The sequence below is a fragment of the Planococcus citri genome, chromosome 4, assembly GCF_950023065.1.
Source record: "Planococcus citri chromosome 4, ihPlaCitr1.1, whole genome shotgun sequence".
Taxonomy (NCBI): domain Eukaryota; kingdom Metazoa; phylum Arthropoda; class Insecta; order Hemiptera; family Pseudococcidae; genus Planococcus; species Planococcus citri.
The window spans coordinates 53,071,920-53,091,919 of record NC_088680.1 but is presented as its reverse complement, the minus strand read 5'-3'; the positions used below and the strand labels follow the sequence as shown (position 1 = coordinate 53,091,919).

The 20,000-nt window shown below is 33.6% G+C and overlaps 3 protein-coding genes across 4 annotated transcripts in view; 2 read left to right on the top strand and 1 right to left on the bottom strand.

Moving 5' to 3' along the window:
• The window catches only part of LOC135843109 (dual 3',5'-cyclic-AMP and -GMP phosphodiesterase 11A-like), a 205,903-nt gene that overhangs the window by 56,977 nt on the left and 128,926 nt on the right, over positions 1-20,000 (bottom strand). The window lies entirely within an intron of this gene.
• Positions 148-11,077, top strand: LOC135842547 (prolow-density lipoprotein receptor-related protein 1-like). 2 transcript variants are annotated; one of them, XM_065360053.1, is made up of 11 exons: positions 148-363; positions 1,208-1,327; positions 1,407-1,521; positions 1,620-1,781; positions 2,448-2,552; positions 2,643-2,768; positions 2,865-3,086; positions 5,240-5,393; positions 7,173-7,383; positions 10,037-10,222; positions 10,329-11,077. In XM_065360053.1, the coding sequence occupies exons 1-11, from the start codon at positions 310-312 to the stop codon at positions 10,827-10,829; spliced, it is 1,956 nt and encodes a 651-aa protein (XP_065216125.1). In that variant the 5' UTR covers positions 148-309; the 3' UTR covers positions 10,830-11,077. The 2 variants fall into 2 exon arrangements, with proteins under 2 accessions (XP_065216125.1, XP_065216126.1); XM_065360054.1 differs by having other exon boundaries at positions 149-363; positions 1,623-1,781.
• Positions 12,217-19,721, top strand: LOC135842548 (peroxidase-like). The gene is made up of 13 exons (XM_065360055.1): positions 12,217-12,401; positions 12,900-12,948; positions 13,022-13,216; positions 14,454-14,624; positions 14,880-15,055; positions 15,132-15,330; positions 15,444-15,644; positions 17,676-17,823; positions 18,207-18,366; positions 18,604-18,789; positions 19,026-19,224; positions 19,327-19,432; positions 19,503-19,721. Exons 1-13 carry the CDS (start codon positions 12,321-12,323, stop codon positions 19,564-19,566), a joined length of 1,935 nt encoding a protein of 644 aa, XP_065216127.1. The 5' UTR covers positions 12,217-12,320; the 3' UTR covers positions 19,567-19,721.

Genomic DNA, 20,000 nt, shown 5'->3' with positions numbered 1-20,000 from the left:
TCAAATGAATGTAATAAAAAGTACATCCTGCAATATTCATAAAATTGAAAAATGAGTGGGCTATGCATTTGTCTGATTTCAAAATATCAGTGCTTAAAATGTACATAGGTACCTTCTTACATTGTTTGAACGGAAATAGAAGCTAGTTTTTATCGAGAAATGATAAGATCACAGGCCATTCACATTTATGTGTATTTGAATTATCAACAAAACGGTTATACACCACTATGTTTCCTATAATTATGTGCTTAATAAATTAGTTTCGTGTGACAATTTAAAAATTTTGAATTGGGTATAAGTACTTTAACTATGGTTTGTGCAGGTGTGGGTAAAGTAGTACTATTCGTGTGGCTGATTTCTGAGGTGAGTGAACCCTTGATCCAATTTTACTCAAAAATTGATTTCAAATAAAAATGATAAATTCCAATTTTCCTCTAGTTATGACACCTGCGCAACTCTTACGTACTTACCTATTAATGCTCGTTGAATTCTTAATTCCAATCAATCAAACAACTAAACTAACAAAACTTTGAAACTCAAAAATTTGAAAAATTGCACTTCTGCTTACCATTATAATGTTCCAGTGTGTTTCACATCAACAGGGAATATTTTAAGAATATTGATTACCTACCTACTAAGTAAGGTTCAAAGTGTTTCAAATTCAATGTTCTTTTTTTGGCAGCTCAATTCCTTATTTTGTAACCGTACAAAATTTTAAACGCTGCTTCCTGTCAAAAGAATGTTTTAAAAAATCTTGGCGTAGAAAATTTTAATTTTTCTCAGTTTTCAGTTCATTCTTTATTTGAATAATTTTTATGAAAAATTAAAAAAATAAAGAGGTGGAAAAGGAGAAAGCATTGTACATACTTATTCAATAATTAAAATTCCCCAGTGATCAGGCAAATCGATTTCTTTTGCTTTCATTTTTCGTTTCATATTCATAGTCACCATTTGAGTAGGAATGTTTGGTTCCAATAAGCTACATACTCGTATAGGTACATAACTCAATGACAATTGGTGATAATTTCCCTATTTTTCAATGACACATTTACATCTACCACTGATATGAAAAAACTTTTTAATAATGAGATCGTATGAATATTGATAGCTAATGACAATGAATCAGAAACAAGAAAATTAACAAATGAATTAGTACCTATCTAATGCTATACAGGCCTACGTAATTTATATTTTTTGGAATTTTCAGGTATATTATGTTGAGGCATTTCGGTGTAATAATGGAAAGTTAATTGGAGACCAACAGTTTTGTGACCGAATTGATGACTGTGGAGATTTGAGTGATGAAACTTTCGGATGTGATTCTGATGTAAATAATCAAGACAAGCCATTTAATATGTACCTAATTACCTATCCGGTATTCAAAGCAGTACATTTATCAATTATAGAGCCCCCGCACAGGTTGGTTTCGTTGTGAACAAGACCACTACACGATTGTTGTTATACGCCAGCGCTGTGATATGAAGGCTGACTGTCAAGATGGATCCGATGAGAGAAACTGCGGTACTTACCATACCTAATAATTTGGTTTCATACTTTTCACGTACATTACCTTATAGCAATTATTTTTGAATGAAAATGCCCTCTGTTGGTGATTTAAGCAGGTGACCAAATAACGATTGAAAACTGCACCATACACAATGGTAAATACTTGTGCAAGGATAGGTCAAGATGTATCGATTTCGAATACACATGTGATTTCAGACTTGATTGTGATGATGGTTCCGATGAAAATCAGGATAATTGTGCAAAATATGAGTCAAGTAAGTTGACGCGAAATGCAAGATGAGCAAATTTATTACAGCTAGCTCAATATTTGCATGCGACAGACTATTTCATGAAAATAGGTAATACCATTAAATGATTAATGAACTGACTTTCACTTTAAAAGTAGTGTGGAGCGAATCAATTGATGAGGTTCGAAAAAAACAGCATTCACAGCATTAGGTACCAGGTACCTGCTTGGATTATTCTCAGTATACCTATGTCAAGTCAGCCAAAATTTGCATCATGAGTCGTCATTGATTTTTTTAAATATTTTGCAAGTAGGTCGGTAGGTAGACGAGGTCATCAAACGAGTAAAATTTTGAAAAATGGTTAGAGACCGTTTCAGTATATCTCTCCTCAAATGAAATAAAAATATGAAGGCACTGACCACTGAGATAAAGTTTCGAAAAAATTCTGAAAACATCCTTTTTTAATGTGGGTAATAAGTATGAAACATTAAAAAACTGAGATGATATTTCTTGATTTATTTTTGAAACTAGGATACCTACCTATTTTTTTTTAATTGTCAATAAAATTCGGTGTTTGCTGCGTCTTATATATAGCTACCTACCTGACATGATTCCAAGGATTCACCTACCAAGATAAATGTATTTCAAAAAAGTTAATTTTTCTCTAAGGTAAATACTTACATGTTTCAATAGGTTTCAATTCATGTGCGTCTTGTCCTCATTTCTGTGTACCTACTCCTAATGGACCCGAATGCGCTTGTAATTCAAGCACTTATGAATCAAGTGAATTATGCAAACGTAAGTTAAATACCTACCATACACATAAGTAAGGGTATACCTTATCAGAAAATCTTGAATACGTATAAAAACCATCTTCATTTTCCTCAGAAATTGAAGATTGCACGCTTTCCGACACCAGATGTGATCAGTTTTGTTCTAAATACCGTTCCAGAACTAAGTGCTTTTGTCATGAAGATTACTATCTGGACGCCCATAACGAATGCCGAACCAATGGTGAACACCTCTACTATAACCTTTATACAAGTAATACGTGTATGAGAGACACTCAGTTTGATTACCTAGGTACTTCTTCCTTCTGATATGCTACAGTTTCTTACGGAAATATTTTAATTTATTCAACGGCAACGAAAATAAAATCTTTGAATAAAACTTCTGCCCAACTTCAAGTATTACAACATGGAGTCAACTGCACTGCTTTAACTGCTGCTAATGATTTTATATACTTTGCGACCTTCGATAGTAAAAATAGAAAAGGGCACGTAGTAAAATCATTGATCCGTACAACGAAATCAGATGTCGTACTTGAGTCTGGTAAGTTACCTACCTACTTAGGTAAGAACTTCAATGTATCGATAGGTTATGTTCTCGTATTCGGAATTGAAATCTCGTGGCAGCGCCACCATCGACTTACTGAAAGGGGGACATTTTGTAGAGAATCGCATCTCGACAAGTAGAGTGCTTAGTCCAGTCAATAAAGAGTTTGACCCAAACAAAATTGCGACAAAAGATTTTTTTGCTTTAAAAGGTCTAGGATGATGTCCTAAACAACATATCCGGAGCCGCCCCCGATCCACCTGGTGCGTTCCCCCCCACAGTGGATTTTAGCCCCCCAAAACACGTTTTTCGCTATTTTCTCCCCCGCATTGCATTTTAGCGAAAAATGTGCGGATAGATTGAAAATCTACGTCAAATTTCCGATCTAATGATGTATCAACTTCCCTTGTTGGTACAGGGGGGGTGGGACTACAACCATTTAAAGAAGGGGGGTTTTCTGAAAAATGCGTAAAGGCAATAGCCGCCTAAGAGGGGTGAAATGGTCTCCGAGAGCGTTTAGATTGATATTATCATGGAAGGTGGGTACCATTGAGAAACTTCCGCGTGGAAAATTTCAGATCCACTGCCCCTCCCCTTTTTGGGGAACCCCCCTTTTCTAAAATTTCAAAACCATTTTTCTCAGCCCCATGTGGACCGATTTTGAAAATTTTTTATTATGTTGTACACATCCTTTGGAGGTACACCCACAAAAATTTTCAGCCTCCTCCCCTCATATTTGCCCCTCAAAATGATGTAATAATGTGTCGTAAGGAGGGTTGGGGTAAAATGGGAATTTTGCGGAAAATAACTAAGTATCAATAAATAGGGTGTTGTTCTCTTATGATTCGATACCGCTGAGCACGAATATGACGTCAGCTTTTTTCCTACCCTCATCTAGACCTCTCCAGAGCACTTAGCCCCTTCAAATTTGACTATTGTTAAAAAGCATAAAATAAGTTTGAAACGCCATTTTGTGGGGTAAATATGAGGGGAGGAGGCTGAAAATTTTTGTGGGTGTACCTCCAAAGGATGTGTACAACATAATAAAAAATTTTCAAAATCGGTCCACATGGGGCTGAGAAAAATGGTTTTGAAATTTTAGAAAAGGGGGGTTCCCCAAAAAGGGGAGGGGCAGTGGATCTGAAATTTTCCACGCGGAAGTTTCTCAATGGTACCCACCTTCCATGATAATATCAATCTAAACGCTCTCGGAGACCATTTCACCCCTCTTAGGCGGCTATTGCCTTTACGCATTTTTCAGAAAACCCCCCTTCTTTAAATGGTTGTAGTCCCACCCCCCTTGTACCAACAAGGGAAGTTGATACATCATTAGATCGGAAATTTGACGTAGATTTTTAATCTATCCGCACATTTTTCGCTAAAATGCAATGCGGGGGAGAAAATAGCGAAAAACGTGTTTTGGGGGGCTAAAATCCACTGTGGGGGGGAACGCACCAGGTGGATCGGGGGCGGCTCCGGATATGTTGTTTAGGACATCATCCTAGACCTTTTAAAGCAAAAAAATCTTTTGTCGCAATTTTGTTTGGGTTTACCTCCAAAAAGTGCTTTATTTACTGGACTAGCTGTGCGTGTGTGGAAGGCTGGAAGCGTGCGTGAGTATGGAAATGTCCCCCTTTCAGCATGTCAACATATATTTCATGCATTCCACCACCAGAGTGCAACACTTGTTCGTCAACTTCGAATTACGAATTACGACCGCGATAATGCACAAAAAATAAACTCATTTTTGAAGCCGAAAATTTGATTTTTGGGGCAACCTGAAGTTATTTCGATCCGACGAATTCTCTCCTGTGAAGTGGAAGTCTAAAATACAGAAAACTTTATAATCGGTAATGATTTTTTTTATAACGTTTTCCCTTCAAGTACCTACTTACTTATTTTTGAAAGAAATTGTTTTGAAAAAATTTTAATTAAAGCTCGTAAGTATTTTTCAACTTCCTTTTTTTGACAAAGACAAGAGATTTTGGCAAAGTACCAGCGAGGTTTATAACAATATCAAAATTACATTTATCTGATTATATACATACCTACGAGTATCTTCTGGTTTCATAGCGTTAAATACCTAACATAGTTAATGGGAATTCGGGATCAAAAAATAAAAACTCTAATTGTAAGTTTTCATTTCATAGGTTCATACGTTACATCTATTGCAGTGGATTGGATAACTAACAATATATATTTCACTACGAATGAATCATTATCAGTTTGTTCAAATAATGGTCGGATATGTGCTGAAATTAATGTCTGCAAAGTGGACTATGTTGCATTAGCTCCAGAGTTTGGGTAGGTACATATGTAAACAGTTTTATGTTGACTAACCAAGAGCACGTTTCGAACCCCACTGGTTTCAACATGCAAGAAATTTGGATTTTTAGAAATGCGACGTGAGGAAAATTTCTTGGAACTAAATTTTGAGCTGCCCTAGGTAGTAGGCCTACTACTGTTATAGACATTTTTTTCTATTTATTTGAGTTGAATTTTTGAAAACTCGTCAGATAGAATAAGAAGCCATGAAGGGCTTTTAATCAATTTCAATTAAACTGGGAAATCAGCTCGGAAAGTCGAAAATGAGTCAAAGGGAGACCATACCTCGACTTAAAGTAGGTATGCACAACTCAAATTGTGATTTAGAAGAAATGATTGCATGAAAATGGCTTCTACACGGAGAAAAAGGAATAGTACAAATCACTACAGTTGAAGTTGAAATTACTATAACTGTAGTGAAAATAACCATCTGATAGAAATTACTAATCGAATGTAGCATTTTATACTATTAAAAATAGTAAAAATTTCGAATGGTCAAATACACTATTCCAAAATAGTAAATTTTATTATACACAATTGGTATATTTTACTATGTTTTCATAGTACTTTAAACCTACTACTATTGATAGTAAAATATACTATGAGCTTCTGTATTATGCACCATATGGAGTAGTAAATGAATTTCACTATTTCAAAATAGTAAATTTCACTTCTTATCAGAGTTCATTCTACTTTATTGTTTAGTTAAAATTACTACTATAAATAGTAATTTATATATGAAGTTATCTAACGGTTTTTGGATATCAGTGCTAGTGTTTGTGAGTTCTCAAGGTGCGATTTTTGATAATTAATGATTATACTTAAGTGATTATTTTGGTAACAATCAAACTTTGGTTTGAATAGTTCCTGCAAATCAACATCATCACATCAAGGTATGTACAAATTCATCAAAATATAAATAATGAAATCTACTTATCTACTTAGATACGTTAATAAATATTTGTCAGCCATGTTGTTAGTGCAAACTATACACATAGATGAAGTAGATTCATTTAATATTAATTAGGCCTATGTGTGTTTGTTTTTGTTTTAAATAGGATATGGCAGAAATATCAATCAAAGTACAATAGGATAATCACTTCAACTTCATTTTGTATGCAGTTTAAAAACGTCAAGTTGATTATTGTAGATATAATTTGAGATGTTGATTTTAAGATACTTATTTCTTGTGCATCTATCTACATATGTAGGTACTCATTTTGTGATTATAAGGCCATGTTTTATATTGTTGATTTTAAATACATCGCGTTTACGTACAATGATAGTCTTACATAATTTGTATTTTTTTCTATGCTTAAATCATTTACGAAATTGTGGTATTTCTTTATTCCTTAGGTATCTACCGTTATTTTTAATAGTAATTTCTTCAGTATTGTTTCTTTGTGATCAAATGCTTTGATGATATCATCAGTACATTTATCTATAAGAAGAAACACTGTAGAAATTACTATTTGGGAATAGTGCAAAGTAGTGAAATGTACTACTGAAGAATAGTGAAATTAAACAACATGAAATATGGTAAAACGCTATCAAGAGTAGTATAAAGTACTACACAGAATAGTACATTTTACTATTTTGAACCAGTAAAAATTACTATTCTTCGTAGTGATTTGTACTACTTCTAATAGTATGAAAAATCACTATTTTTTGTAGTGAATTATACTATTTTTCGACCTGTTCCGCACTTACTATTTTTGAAATAGTATTTAATACTATTTTTTTTCTCTCCGTGTACAGATGGATGTATTTCTCCCAACAAACCGATTATGTTGATGAAAGATTGATCATAAGATCTAATATGGACGGATCAGACCGTAGAATTCTAACAGATGGAAGCTACCAGTTTCCAGTAGTACTGGCAGTCGACGAAATAACAGAAACTGTATATTGGCATGAAACGATAACAATGAGGTTGCATTTGACTTCCTTCCAGGGGACCAGGAAACAGGTAAAAATGAAATGACAAATTTATCTCTAATGTACTTAGGTATACCTAGTTGTTTATTGTTCGTCATGTTCTACAAATAGCTAATCTATACGGAAGTGGGGAGAGAGTTGAGATACTTTGGCTAGTGAGAACTTAATTCAAAAAAAGATTTTGATCTTTTTTTTTTTTTGAAATCATAATTTTGATTTTTTGCACGTTAATTAATTAAGCTCATACAAACGTTGAAATAACTCATTCGAATATAGGCTTCAATCGTATACAAATTTAATGATTCAACTGGGTAGCGTAAGCATCCCTTTGACCATTCAAACAGCCTCTTTGCTAACTGCTTATATGTACATATAAAGCACTAACGTCCTACTTAATAGTAGGGCAATTCTCAAAAAAAAGGTCAATTTTGATGTGCATAATTTTGAAAAACAAAAATCAGTTTTTTGGAAAATTTCAAGTGGGAATCATTTGTATATGTGTCCCAGATCCCTTTTCTAATGTTGGCCTCAATTCAATCCCCCCACTGTGGACCCCGGCCTCCCTAAAACGGCGATAATTAGGATTATACCCTCATCAATGTGTAATATGTCGATTGGCATGTTTTCGAGGTCGTAGAATTCGAATCTGGAGTTATTTTCTATGTAGAGGTGGAGGGTGAGGCGTGGGGAGGGAGAAAATGTCAAATTTTGCTTATATTAGGTACCGTGTAATATGTCGATTTATGTTTTTCAGGCCGCAGAGTTCGAATCTGGACTTATTTTTTTGGTAGGGGTAGAGGTGAAGTGTGGGAAGGAAGAAAATGTAAAATTTTGCTTGTATTATCGTGTAATATGTCGACTAGCGCGATAAAAGTACAGCTGTCTGAAATTTGGCCAAGTCGAAGGACAAATGGGCGCTGGATAAGCCGAAGGACAATCTCAACGTTTTTTCGTTTCTAGCCTTACCTACTGGACATTATTCGATTTTTAACACGTAATAAATGTGTATACTTATCATGTAGAATAACTTCCCTTTCTCAATTATCGTTTTTGGCGGGTTCATCAGGGTAAATAAAAAGGCAAGCCGAAGGACACAGATTTTGCGAAATATCAAAACTCCACAGATAAGTACGATCAGAACGAGCTGTAATGTAGTTTTTAAAAAAACGGTGCGGGGTATAAGATTTCTATGAGAACAATGAACCAGTGCAGCCACTCACCAGAAAAAAATGTTGGATTGGGAAGCTAGCAAAAATAATTGAAAATTGCTCTAAAATTTGCGCAAAAAGTGTGTGACAGTTTTCAAATGTGAAATGTGAGCTTCCTATGGACTTATTGCAATTGCAATTTGCACAATAATGGACCTTCGTGTTCTATGATAATGAGAATGTGTCAATTTTTCCCAAAAAAATGAAGTTCATGACACTTTATAACATTCATTTTCAAAAACATGGCGTGTGACAGCCAAGTCGAAGGACATTTGGGGTATAAAATCGAATGTACACCAATGAAAGGAGGGGCTAAAAATCTCAATACCATATGTGAAATGTGTGGGGGATGATCCTCGAATGGACCAAAAAATAAATAAAAAATGTCATGCTAAAACCTTTGAGAAAGCCATGTACACGATTTTTACCTTTTTTTGAGAATTACCCAGTAATAGTTACAACAGTTTTTGTAGAACTGTGAATGCTGATTGCTGATTGACTAATGGTGTATGCAATCGATCCACATTTTTCCCAATTCTTTGCCGCACCACGTTATTTAGAAAGGTGTCTTAAGTGTTGCGTATTACGCTACACATAAGACACCTTTGTACTGCCAAGTCACTTTCGCATTCTTCAACAACACTCTTTGCTAAGCGTTTTCAACTTCGGTTTTATCAGCCAACAATTTCTAGGATCCCAACAATTAAAATCGAAGATATTCACGATAACAAATTTTTTTTTTCTATGATGTTGAAGAAAAGACAACCAAAAAACATGTCCGAATTGAATTAATTATATTTTTTATTTTGCATTTAAAAACTCGTATCAACGATTTTGAATTTGTATTTATTCCTGTAGGGTTATAGAGACTTATTAGTGAAATAGAATTTTAATTTTAAAAACAATGTCCGAAAAAACTAGATGTCCGAATTAAATATTAATTTCTTTAATTTTTGCTTTCAAATTTTTGATTAATCGAAAAACTCTAATTAACGATTTTGGATTTATATTTATTCCTATGTAGAGTAAAACAGGATTTTAATGTGAAAACAAATTAATCTCTGTACCTATTTTTTTATCCAAATCTGGGGAACCCTCTTGCCAGGTCCCGCGGACCTCTCGCTTGTTTCTCTAGTGCTCAATGTATAGGTAGTCCACTTTTATAAAACTAGCTGCAACCGTGTGGTTTAATTTTGATTATTATGTAGAAAAACAAAATTGTTCGCTCTAGTGTGACCAATTTGTGGGAATGGGGGAAAGATTGCTCGTTATAAAGAGACCAAACCTAACTTCTAGGGTTTTTTAGTTTGAAAGATACCATTACAGAAAGAAGAAAAATTGACCGAAGTATCCTCACTCTTGCATACTTACATTACCTACATAGATAGGCTACATATTAAGGTACCTATACGTAGTAACCTAAACACATGAAAAAAATTCACGAACGAATGTAAGTAACTTGCATGGTATCCATAGGTATTTGGGAAATTATTCGTTACGTTTAACGCATTTGAAGGATATTTGTTTGGAAGTATAGGCGACAATGAAATTTACAAGTCTAGATGGAACACCCATGCTCGGCCAATATATCATAATGATGGGAGTACCAAAACTGTGAAACTTATTTTTGCTTATAATCCACTTCTGCTGCACGCTGGAAAAGTAATATACGCGGCCATCCACCCGCACAACTTTTTCTTTCAGTAAAATACTTTTGAACTAATCATTCAGTCCTCGTAAATCTTAAATCTTTTTCAATGTTCACTAGGTAAAAAATCCTTGTGCATTGGCATCATGCAATGGTTTATGCGTATTAAGCAGCTCATCAACGGCACGTGGCTTGAATTACTCCTGTATTTGTGAAAATTTCACCCCTTCAAATAGTAATCGCTGGTGTCAACATTCACCATCATCTGTTTCGGACTTTGGATCACCATTGAACCATCAGTGTAACTTGGCACTTGAGAAGCCTGCTTTAGTTTCACCTGCAACTGAATCTCATCCGGCCACAAAATTTCCTCAGAGTTTTGTTACGAAAAAAGATGACGAGCTTCAAATTCCAATTGGTAAACCTACGATTTCCACAATATTATCGTTAGACCCGCGCGCAGAGAGCATGTTGAGTATTTTGGTCGTGGAAGGAGCAATTTCTGTAATTATTTTGAGTATTTTGACTGTCATCTCGTCTTACACTTTTTACGTCATTTATCGAGAATATGTGAGAAAGCCTCATAGGGAAGTAAATGTAACTGAACTTATGGACATGTGAAGAAATTTTTGAAATTTAGTTGCTATCATCTTTACGTTATGATAGGTACATATAAGATGTCTGAATAATGCAACTGTCTAAAATTAGAAGTAGGTGTAAATCCAATAGCTATACCTATCATTTACGTATGTAATCATGAGCATGTACTTAGGTCACTTTAACTCTCAGACACAGCCAATACATTCTTGTCTACTGTAATCAAAATGTTTGATTATAAGTACTTATTAGCAATAAAAATAGGAAGTATTTGTTACGTTTTTATTCAGAGATACGTAACGTGAGATATTTTTGATTTATCTAATAAAAGTGATGGCACGTGCAGTAGTGATAAAAGTTCATCTTTGCAGAAAGTAACTACGTATCTATAGCTGTGTTAATGAACTGGCAGAGTAAGATCTTGTGTAAGACTTTTCCTAAGCTGTTCCGAGGGAGGCTTCAACATGACGTTATTTTCACGATGACTTATACGTTAGATGATTTTTTAAGCACAAATGATCTCCCTTTCCCTTTGATACATGAAAATTCCTAAGTGTATTTGTGCATGCGGTGTCCGAAACCTCACTTCAACCGATTATTAAACCATACTGTGTGTTCAAATTGATAGAAATTCTTTCTTTGAAAAAACTGCCCACATCTCGGAAATGTTTACAACAGCTCACTCATTCTGAACATTTAAACGCAAAAAAAGGGATAATGTCCCAAGATTGTTAACATTTCAAACTGTAAGTCTTTAGCGAGTATAGGTACCTACAATAGGTACCTACAAACTTATTTACATTTTTAACACAAAGTTTTGGCCAATTCCAGAGTACAGATCTTACAAATTTTAGTAACTCATCGAATCGAATTACTGATGAGACTTTGTCTCAAAAATCATTTGAGTACCTCTAGATATATGCAAGGTGTATATTTCAATCCCTTACTTGCCATTCATACGTAAAACACAATTTTCTCTGAACAACGCCGATATTGCTTTAACGATTATCTCATCATTTACAAGAAACATTATCCTCCGCGAGTGTGATTAAATCATCGCGGGTTGTGCTTTCTCATCTTTCTTGTTATCTCATACCTACCTACCTACCTACTTCACTAACAACCGCAGCAGATACCGAATGGTCATACGACAGTCTTGGTAAGAATTATTCGAGGAATTGAACATTTTTTTTCCTTTACAATATAACGCGAAGTTATCAGCTTTTAAGAATGCGAAACATATTTTCAACGAATTCATTACCTCTGATTGCCGTATCTCAGTAATTTTGCTAAGTAATGACTTAAAATATAAAATTGGCAAATCCCAGCTGTGAATCATATTGAACTCCAATTAGATACATACTTATAGTGTAGGGAAATAACTACTTACGCCCTACGTTATAAAAAGCGCGACGAATAATCTCACATTAGATATTCTGAATAACAACGACTGGCATTAATAATCGTAGATGAAGTGTTATTGACAAACGTGTAATTGGTAAAAATTCAAGTACCATGGTTAAAATAATTTTATGGGCTGTTTTGGTCACAGCTTTTTTGCTAGTTCACGATTCTGTATTTTGCTCTACACTACTGGTAAGTTTTCTTAAAATTATTTCAAGGAGTCTTTAATACCATACCTCATCTTAAATTTTTTTACCAGAGTATTGGAATATCTTAATGTTAGTTATTTCGAGTTTTATGTCAATTTTTTTTTAATTCCATAAAAATAAGTAAAATTATACTTGATGTGTTCCAAAAATCATGGAAAATTTGTTTTAAAATGTTTCTAAATAATATGAAAAAATTTTTAATTTTTGATGTATATACTTACTTACTCACTTTGCAGAAAACAATCAGTCAAAAGATCTTATAAAAAAGGTACTGGCATTTTTCAATAACTTTTGATACAATTTTTCTCACATTTTCATAAATTACTTACATCATTTTCAAAAAAAATTTCAACGTTATGAAAAATATTTTCACGATCCTTACCAATCTTTTCATTAATTTAATTCAATCGTCTGAATTAAAAAATAACCAAATAAGTAGGTACCTACCTCAGTTTTTAATTTGTTTCTGCTTGGTTTTTAGAATGTAAATGTAATCGATATTCATAGAAGCAAGAGATCACTACTTTCAGGTAAGTAAATTTATATCATTGCGTCTTCTGATCAATGAAGTTTCATTTTTGAAAATTGCTTGATTTTTTTCAGACTCAAAAAACAATTTCACAGGCTTCTTATCAACAGCACAGCAAAACTCAGCCGATGTTTGTTTGCCAAAGATCTCTTGCAATGCTTCTGAAAAGTACAGAAGTTACGATGGTTCGTGCAATAATTTAGAAAAGCCAGCTTGGGGTACACCAAACACTCCAGTAGTTCGATTACTTCCACCTTCATACGCAGATGGTAAGTATTTATCCGACGGTTTCCAGTTTTACAGACAAACTTTCTCAATTTTACAGATTTTTCAAAGCATTAAATACTTACTACTTGCATTAAAAATAAAGGGGAGAGAGGGGAGAAGGGAAGGTCAAACTTTTTTAAACGTCCTTAGTGGCGAATTTTTCAATTAATAAGTCCATATTTAAGTAAGTAAGTATCACTTCATTTCTTATTGCTAAAACGTTTCATTTCAGGAATTTTTTTGGATACAATAATTGAAGTGAAAACCATTCTTTTAGGTACTTGAAGTCAAGATATTGAAATAAACATTGGAGGAAGGGGGGTGTAAATCCTCCTAAATTTTATTTGATGAGGATCTTGATTATTTTTATGGATATTTTCGTGTACCGAATTTTTTGACCCTGACCCAAAAACAAAAAAAGTAGAAACAAATGAGAGTAAAGTCTCCTTTTCGAGGATATTGTTGAAATAATGGATGGGTATGTTTTTTGCTGAAAGTCAGCCCAAAACATCTGAATTTCAAATAGGTAAAAATAATAAGTCGACAAAATATCAATCGTCTGTGACATGATTTTAGTAATCCATTGATTTTTAAAAAATTTCAATTCAAAGATTCTTGATTGAAAAAATTTTTGTAGTTTTCAAAAATTCTGATGCACGCAACCTTCCATCTTGTTTTAGTGCAAAAAAAATTAACGTGGAGATGAAATGTTCGAAAATGGAGGGAATTCTAGTTTCAAAATTGGACGTCATTCAACTCTCATTTTCCAAGTTTTTCCAAAATTCCTACTTATAAAGCATATAGATAATCGAATTCAGTTGAAAAATTCTTTAATTGAGAAAAATTTACAAAACGACGTCGAATAAGTGTAATTTAGGATAACTTTCAATTCACGTGATTCATACTTTTTTTTATCGTTTTAAATTCTTACAATCAATTTGTTGCAAGGCTACGCCGAAATATTTCGCGATAAACTTGAAAACACCCACAGAAAGCCTTGCAAAAAATCAAGCTGATAACAATAATTTACACGATACATACAATATGGATACCATACTGATAATTAGTTATCTAGTATACGTAGTTATTTAATGCCATTTTCAAGATTAAACTGAAAATATACGTATTTCATTTTCTTACTTTTTAAAATGATCACTATATACAAATATGTATGTACCTACTGCATTAAAATAGGTAGGGAATAGGTATTTGATTCTGATGTAATTCACTGATATTTAGGTAAAGGTCAAATGAGACTTAGTCAAGATGGAAAACCATTACCGAATCCCAGAGTTGTTCGAACAACTTTACTTCCAGATGGTGATGTCCCAGATGCAGAATCAACACTTGCTGTCGTGGGTTGGGGGCAAATGGTCGCACACGATATCACAATGCGAGCGACACTGCAAGGTGCTTATATTAAAATAATTAGTTTTGTTAGCTAAGTATTTCAGTTGAGAAATATGTACGATTTTTTTTATTCTTGCACCTCTGCATTGAATTCACGAGGTGCAAAATCATTTCTATGAACTCAAAATCAGATCTGTGTGTAGGCCTGTAAGAAAGGGGAAGGAAGGTAGCAGATTAAACTTGTGTGTTTTCTAGCATAGTTCTTGAGCTAATAGCATTACATTTTACTAACTGTCCTTTATTATATTAATTTAGCACCCGCAGCGAGTTGTTGTAATGAAGATGGAAGTTTGAATCCACATCCTGCTTGTTTGCCCATTGCCATCCCGTCAAATGATACTTTTTACTCAAAATTTAAACAACTGTGTGTTGACATGAAACGAGTCAGTACTACAAGCAACATGGGGTGTAATATATCTGTACCTCAACAGGTAAGTTCAAGTAGGTACCTATCTTTGAATAAAAATATGACACAAGCAATAAGAGTACCATGAATTTTTCCAAAAGATTGCAGCAGTTACTCATTACTTGGATGGATCATTCATCTATGGTTTGGATAAAGAGAAGTCGAATTCGCTTCGATCATTCCGCGATGGTTTATTAAAAACTCAAACGAACGAAAATAACAAGACTTTCTTGATAAATGTACAGAACTCGACGGGAGTTTGCGACCTTCCCAAGCCCTCTGATGTATGTTATTTAGCTGGTAAGGGATATAAAATAATCAGTAACCACCACCACCGGATATTAATAGATAAGATTTTTTAATATTTACCATGTCTACTTCATTTTTTTACTCACGGGAAAAATATGTTTCAGGTGACGCAGCGAGAGTTAATCTGAATACGGAAATCGCAGCATCGCAAATTATGTTTTTGAGATTACATAATAAATTAGCTACCGATTTGCATCGTTTACATGCTAACTGGTCGGATGAGATTATTTTCCAAGAAGCTAGAAGAATCGTTATCGCCATTGTGCAGCATATAACCTATAACGAATATTTACCTGTATTGCTGGGTAGGTAGCTAAATTAGTAGTATACCTACAGTATGACACAAAAGTAGTGCTCGGTGGCTTTTATTCAAGTACATTTTCTATAAGTGGAAAGAGCTAGCGAGATGAATGAAGCGGCGTTGAGTAGGGAAAATAAGAGCGTTCAAAAGCGACCTTGAAAATTTCAAGCTCATGCACGGGGTGTCCACCAACTGAAAAACTGGTTTGGTCAAAAAATTCAAACTGGTGTTTATTGACGCAATGTATTATTCTACACACTAAGGCGACAAACACGTGACATGAATTTTTTGAAACCGGTTCATTAATTTGCAACCAGTTAACAAAAAATGCATAAAAATTGGAGATAGAGAAAAAAGTTGAAATGAAAGTTGTAGAGCGTGAAAAATTACACAATTCTATGTAATCAGTAATCACATTTTGAAACCAGTTCATTGGTTCGCATTTAGCTACCAGTTTTTTTTTGACAATCACCTAAAAATCGGAGATAGAGAAAAAAGCTCAAAACAATAAAGTTGTAGAGCATAAAAAATTGAACTATTTTCGCTGAACGTATTTTGAAACCGGTTCACTAATTTGCAACCAGTGATCAAAAATTACCTGAAAATTGGAGATTGAGAAAAAAAGCTTGAAACAAAAGCTGTAGGGCTTGAATAATTACACAATTCTGTTCAATCATACATTTTGAAACCGGTTCATTGGTTCGAATTCAGCAACCAGATTTTGACAATCACCTAAAAATTGAAGATAGAGACAAAAGCTTGAAACATAAGTTGTAGAGTGTGAAAAATTGAACTATTTTTGCTAATCAGATTTTGAAACCGGTTCATTAATTCGCAGCTAGCCTATAATTATAATTAGCAATTTTCAAAATCCGATCAGCAAAAATAGTTCAATTTATCACACTTTACAACTTATGTTTCAAGCTTTTGTCTCTATCTTCAATTTTTAGGTGATTGTCAAAATCTGGTTGCTGAATTCGAACCAATGAACCGGTTTCAAAATGTATGATTGAACAGAATTGTGTAATTATTCAAGCCTTACAACTTTTGCTTCGAGCTATTTTCACCATCTACAATTTGTGGGTAATTTTCGATAACTTGCTGCAAATTAATGAACCGGTTTCAAAATATGTACATTCAGCGAAAATGGTTCAATTTTTTATGCTCTACAACTTTTGTTTTGAGCTTTTTTCTCTGTCTCCAATTTTTAGGTGATTGTCAAAAACTGGTTGCTAAATGCGAACCAATGAACCAGTTTCAAAATGTGATTAGACAAAATTGTGTAACTTTTCACGTTCTACAACTTGTATTTCAAGCTTTTTTCTCTATCTACAATAATTTTTGGGTATGTTTTGTTAACTGGTTGCAAATTAAAGAACCGGTTTCAAAAAGTTCATATCACATTTTTATCGCCTTAGTGTGTAGAATACATTGCGTCAGTAAAAACCAGTTTGAATTTTTTGACAAACCGGCTTTCAAAAAAAAAAAAAAAAAAAATTTGTAAACACCCTGTGCATGGACCTGGAATTTTCAAAGTCGCTTTTGAAAGCCCTTATTTTTCCCTACCCAACGCATCTTCATTCATCTCCCTTCCTAGCTCTTTCTACTTTAGAAATAAAAGCCATCGAGCACTACTTTTGTGTCATACTATATGTAGGTAGTTCCAAAATGTATTTACTGTATCAGATTAAGAACCCCAATTAATTACCTCAATGTTTTCAAGTTTTTTTGTTCTTTGTTTTCAAATTTTAGGACTCAATTTTGCAACAAAAAAAAAAAAAATACAAATTCGAGAAATCCAATTCACTTTATGTGTTCACTTTTCAAACCTCGCACTTGAGCAAACAATTTGTTCATTTCTGATGAAATATTCATTTTCTTGATTCATTTTTTATATATACTTATTGCAATACCTATTCTTTTTCTTCATAAAATCCACTAATAAGTCCCCTCGATTTAGTGAGATGAAGACTCATCTGATCAAATTTTGCTCACTTTTTCCCCTTTCTTATAATAATTTGTAACTTCCAATCAGGTTCTACGTATGTTGAGAAAAATAACTTGGCTCCTCAGAAATCAGGATATGCCAAAGGGTATAATTCAAGCATCAATCCATCCTCAATCAGTGAATTTGTGGCAGCTGCGTTTCGATCACTTCATAGTACAATTGTAGGAAATATCAGGTCAGTTTTTTTGATATCAAGATTTTGAATGAAAATGGTGAAGCAGACTGATAGATCTATCAATCTGTACCTATACGAGTACTTCGCCCCCCCCCTCCCAAAAAAATCAATGTGGAATTCCAAATTTTTTGTCAAGTATAATACATATTTTAATATGTGATACCTACTTACGCACTATATTTTACAAGAGTGAGTATACCTACCTACAATTGATTTTACAAGATTTGGCAAATTTCTGACTTCTTCAATGGGTATTTAAGTATTTTTTTATTTCTTTACAAGATTTCACATCAATTTTCTACAATTAAGTTTGATTTTTCAAAAGTCTACAACATTTCAAGTTTATTTCCTTGACATTTTTTTTTTTTGTTCATTAATTTCAGTATGATGAGAGAAAATAGAACAGTTTCCAGTACAGTACAGTTGGCTGATCATGCGGATAGAGCCGGTATAATTCTTCAAACTAAAGATAATTTTGATTATTTCTTGAGAGGTTTAATTTCACAGCCCCAAAATGATCAAGATAAATTTTGTACTGCGGAGGTATGTTGTAAATTTTTAATTCCTCTGTAATGGATTAAATTGAAAAAAATCATATCTGCATGTGAGGCAAAGTGCCAAATGTTGACCACCCTCAGTCATCCTCAAAATTTACTGATCAAGATTCGTCACCTTTTTGTCTTTCATAAGTATATCCTTGAAAAGGTAATAAAAACTGACTAAAATGAATTCTGAATGATATGTATTTTTAGCCAAATTTTTGTATTTTTTTTTTGCTAGATTACAAATTCAATATTCCATCTTAAAAACAAAGATTCTACTAAACGCAATGGAATTGATTTGGTCAGTATTGATATACACAGAGGAAGAGAGTATGGAGTCCCTCCTTACAGTACCATGAGACGTGTCTGTGGTTTACCTTCTGTGAATAAATTTGAAGATTTGAAAGATGTCATGGAAGCTGATGTAAGTTCTCAACATGTGCCCTAAGTTTTTGCTTGAATTTTTTAGTTTTTTCAAAAAAATTCGCACCTTTGAGTTTTTTGAAAATTCTATTCATGTTTTGGAATGAAAATTCGTAGAAATTGAAGTATTTCATTTTTTTTTTTCAATAAATTCTCAACTAAGTATAATGGGCTCGTACCTTTAGGATTCAAATTTGTTGTACCTAATTTATTCATGTAAAAAAATAATAATTCCAGAAAATTTCGCAACTCGCTCAAGTCTATTCCAGTGTCCACGACATAGACTACTTCGTTGGCGGATTACTTGAGAAAAAATTACCTGGAACGCTGACCAGTCCATCATTTCATTGCGTTATTGCCGAAGCATTTTACAGGTATAAATTTGCTGACCGATTTTTCTACGAATTCGACGGACATCCGGGTGCTTTCACTTCAGGTACTTATTCTGAATTTCTCTTTTGAACTTGATCGAAAATTATAATAGCCGAATAATATTTCATCATTAATCCTCTATCTCCTGTTTTTTCCTCATGTATAGCGCAATTGGACAGTGTTCGAAAATTTACCTACTCAATGCTTGTTTGCTTGACCAGCGATAATTTACAATCCGCTCAACCTTCTGGTTTTCATAAAATCGATTCCAAGTAGGCAATATTTATTTTCAATTTTCGTTATTCAGAAACATCGATTATTAAAATATGCCATTATTTTCAGGTCAAATCCGTTAAAACCTTGTTCAGAAATAATCAAGGAATTCAAACTTGATGCGTGGGCTTAATGTGAAGCTCAGCCTTGCCCATAAAATTATGAACCAGAATTTTTAAGCGATGTACCTACTCGTAGTTATAAAACAATATCCAGATACTTAAAACGTGATGTGAACCTGATACTCGATTCTATTTCAAATAAATTTATCACAAAAAAACACCTTGTAAATTTTTTTTCATTGTGATTTCTCAAATTTTTAAAAATGGAAGCCTTCTCAACTTTTGTAAATACTCATCTTGGTAAGTTGAGCTTTCGCTCTTAAAGTTTGAATTTGAGTTTTTTAATTTTAATTACCGAATGATTTTAAATTTTCAAGTAAGTACCTAATCCCTTTCAAAACCCACCAATTAATTCACGTATCAAGTTCAACTGGTCCCTGTTCGGATAGGTATTCAAACGAAATGGGAAAGGGGAGATACACAACATACTACACAGTGATCTATC

What these genes read in the sequence shown, in the direction of transcription:
- LOC135842547 (XM_065360053.1), top strand. Translation starts at nt 310, where the DNA reads ATGGTTTGTGCAGGTGTGGGTAAAGTAGTACTATTCGTGTGGCTGATT. An exon ending in CTTTCGGATGTGATTCTGAT is followed by an intron (nt 1,328 to 1,406) that starts GTAAATAATCAA and finishes TATCAATTATAG; the next exon opens with AGCCCCCGCACAGGTTGGTT. An exon ending in GCATTAGCTCCAGAGTTTGG is followed by an intron (nt 5,394 to 7,172) that starts GTAGGTACATAT and finishes CTCCGTGTACAG; the next exon opens with ATGGATGTATTTCTCCCAAC.
- LOC135842548 (XM_065360055.1), top strand. Translation starts at nt 12,321, where the DNA reads ATGGTTAAAATAATTTTATGGGCTGTTTTGGTCACAGCTTTTTTGCTA. An exon ending in TCCACCTTCATACGCAGATG is followed by an intron (nt 13,217 to 14,453) that starts GTAAGTATTTAT and finishes ACTGATATTTAG; the next exon opens with GTAAAGGTCAAATGAGACTT. An exon ending in ATATATCTGTACCTCAACAG is followed by an intron (nt 15,056 to 15,131) that starts GTAAGTTCAAGT and finishes TTTTTCCAAAAG; the next exon opens with ATTGCAGCAGTTACTCATTA.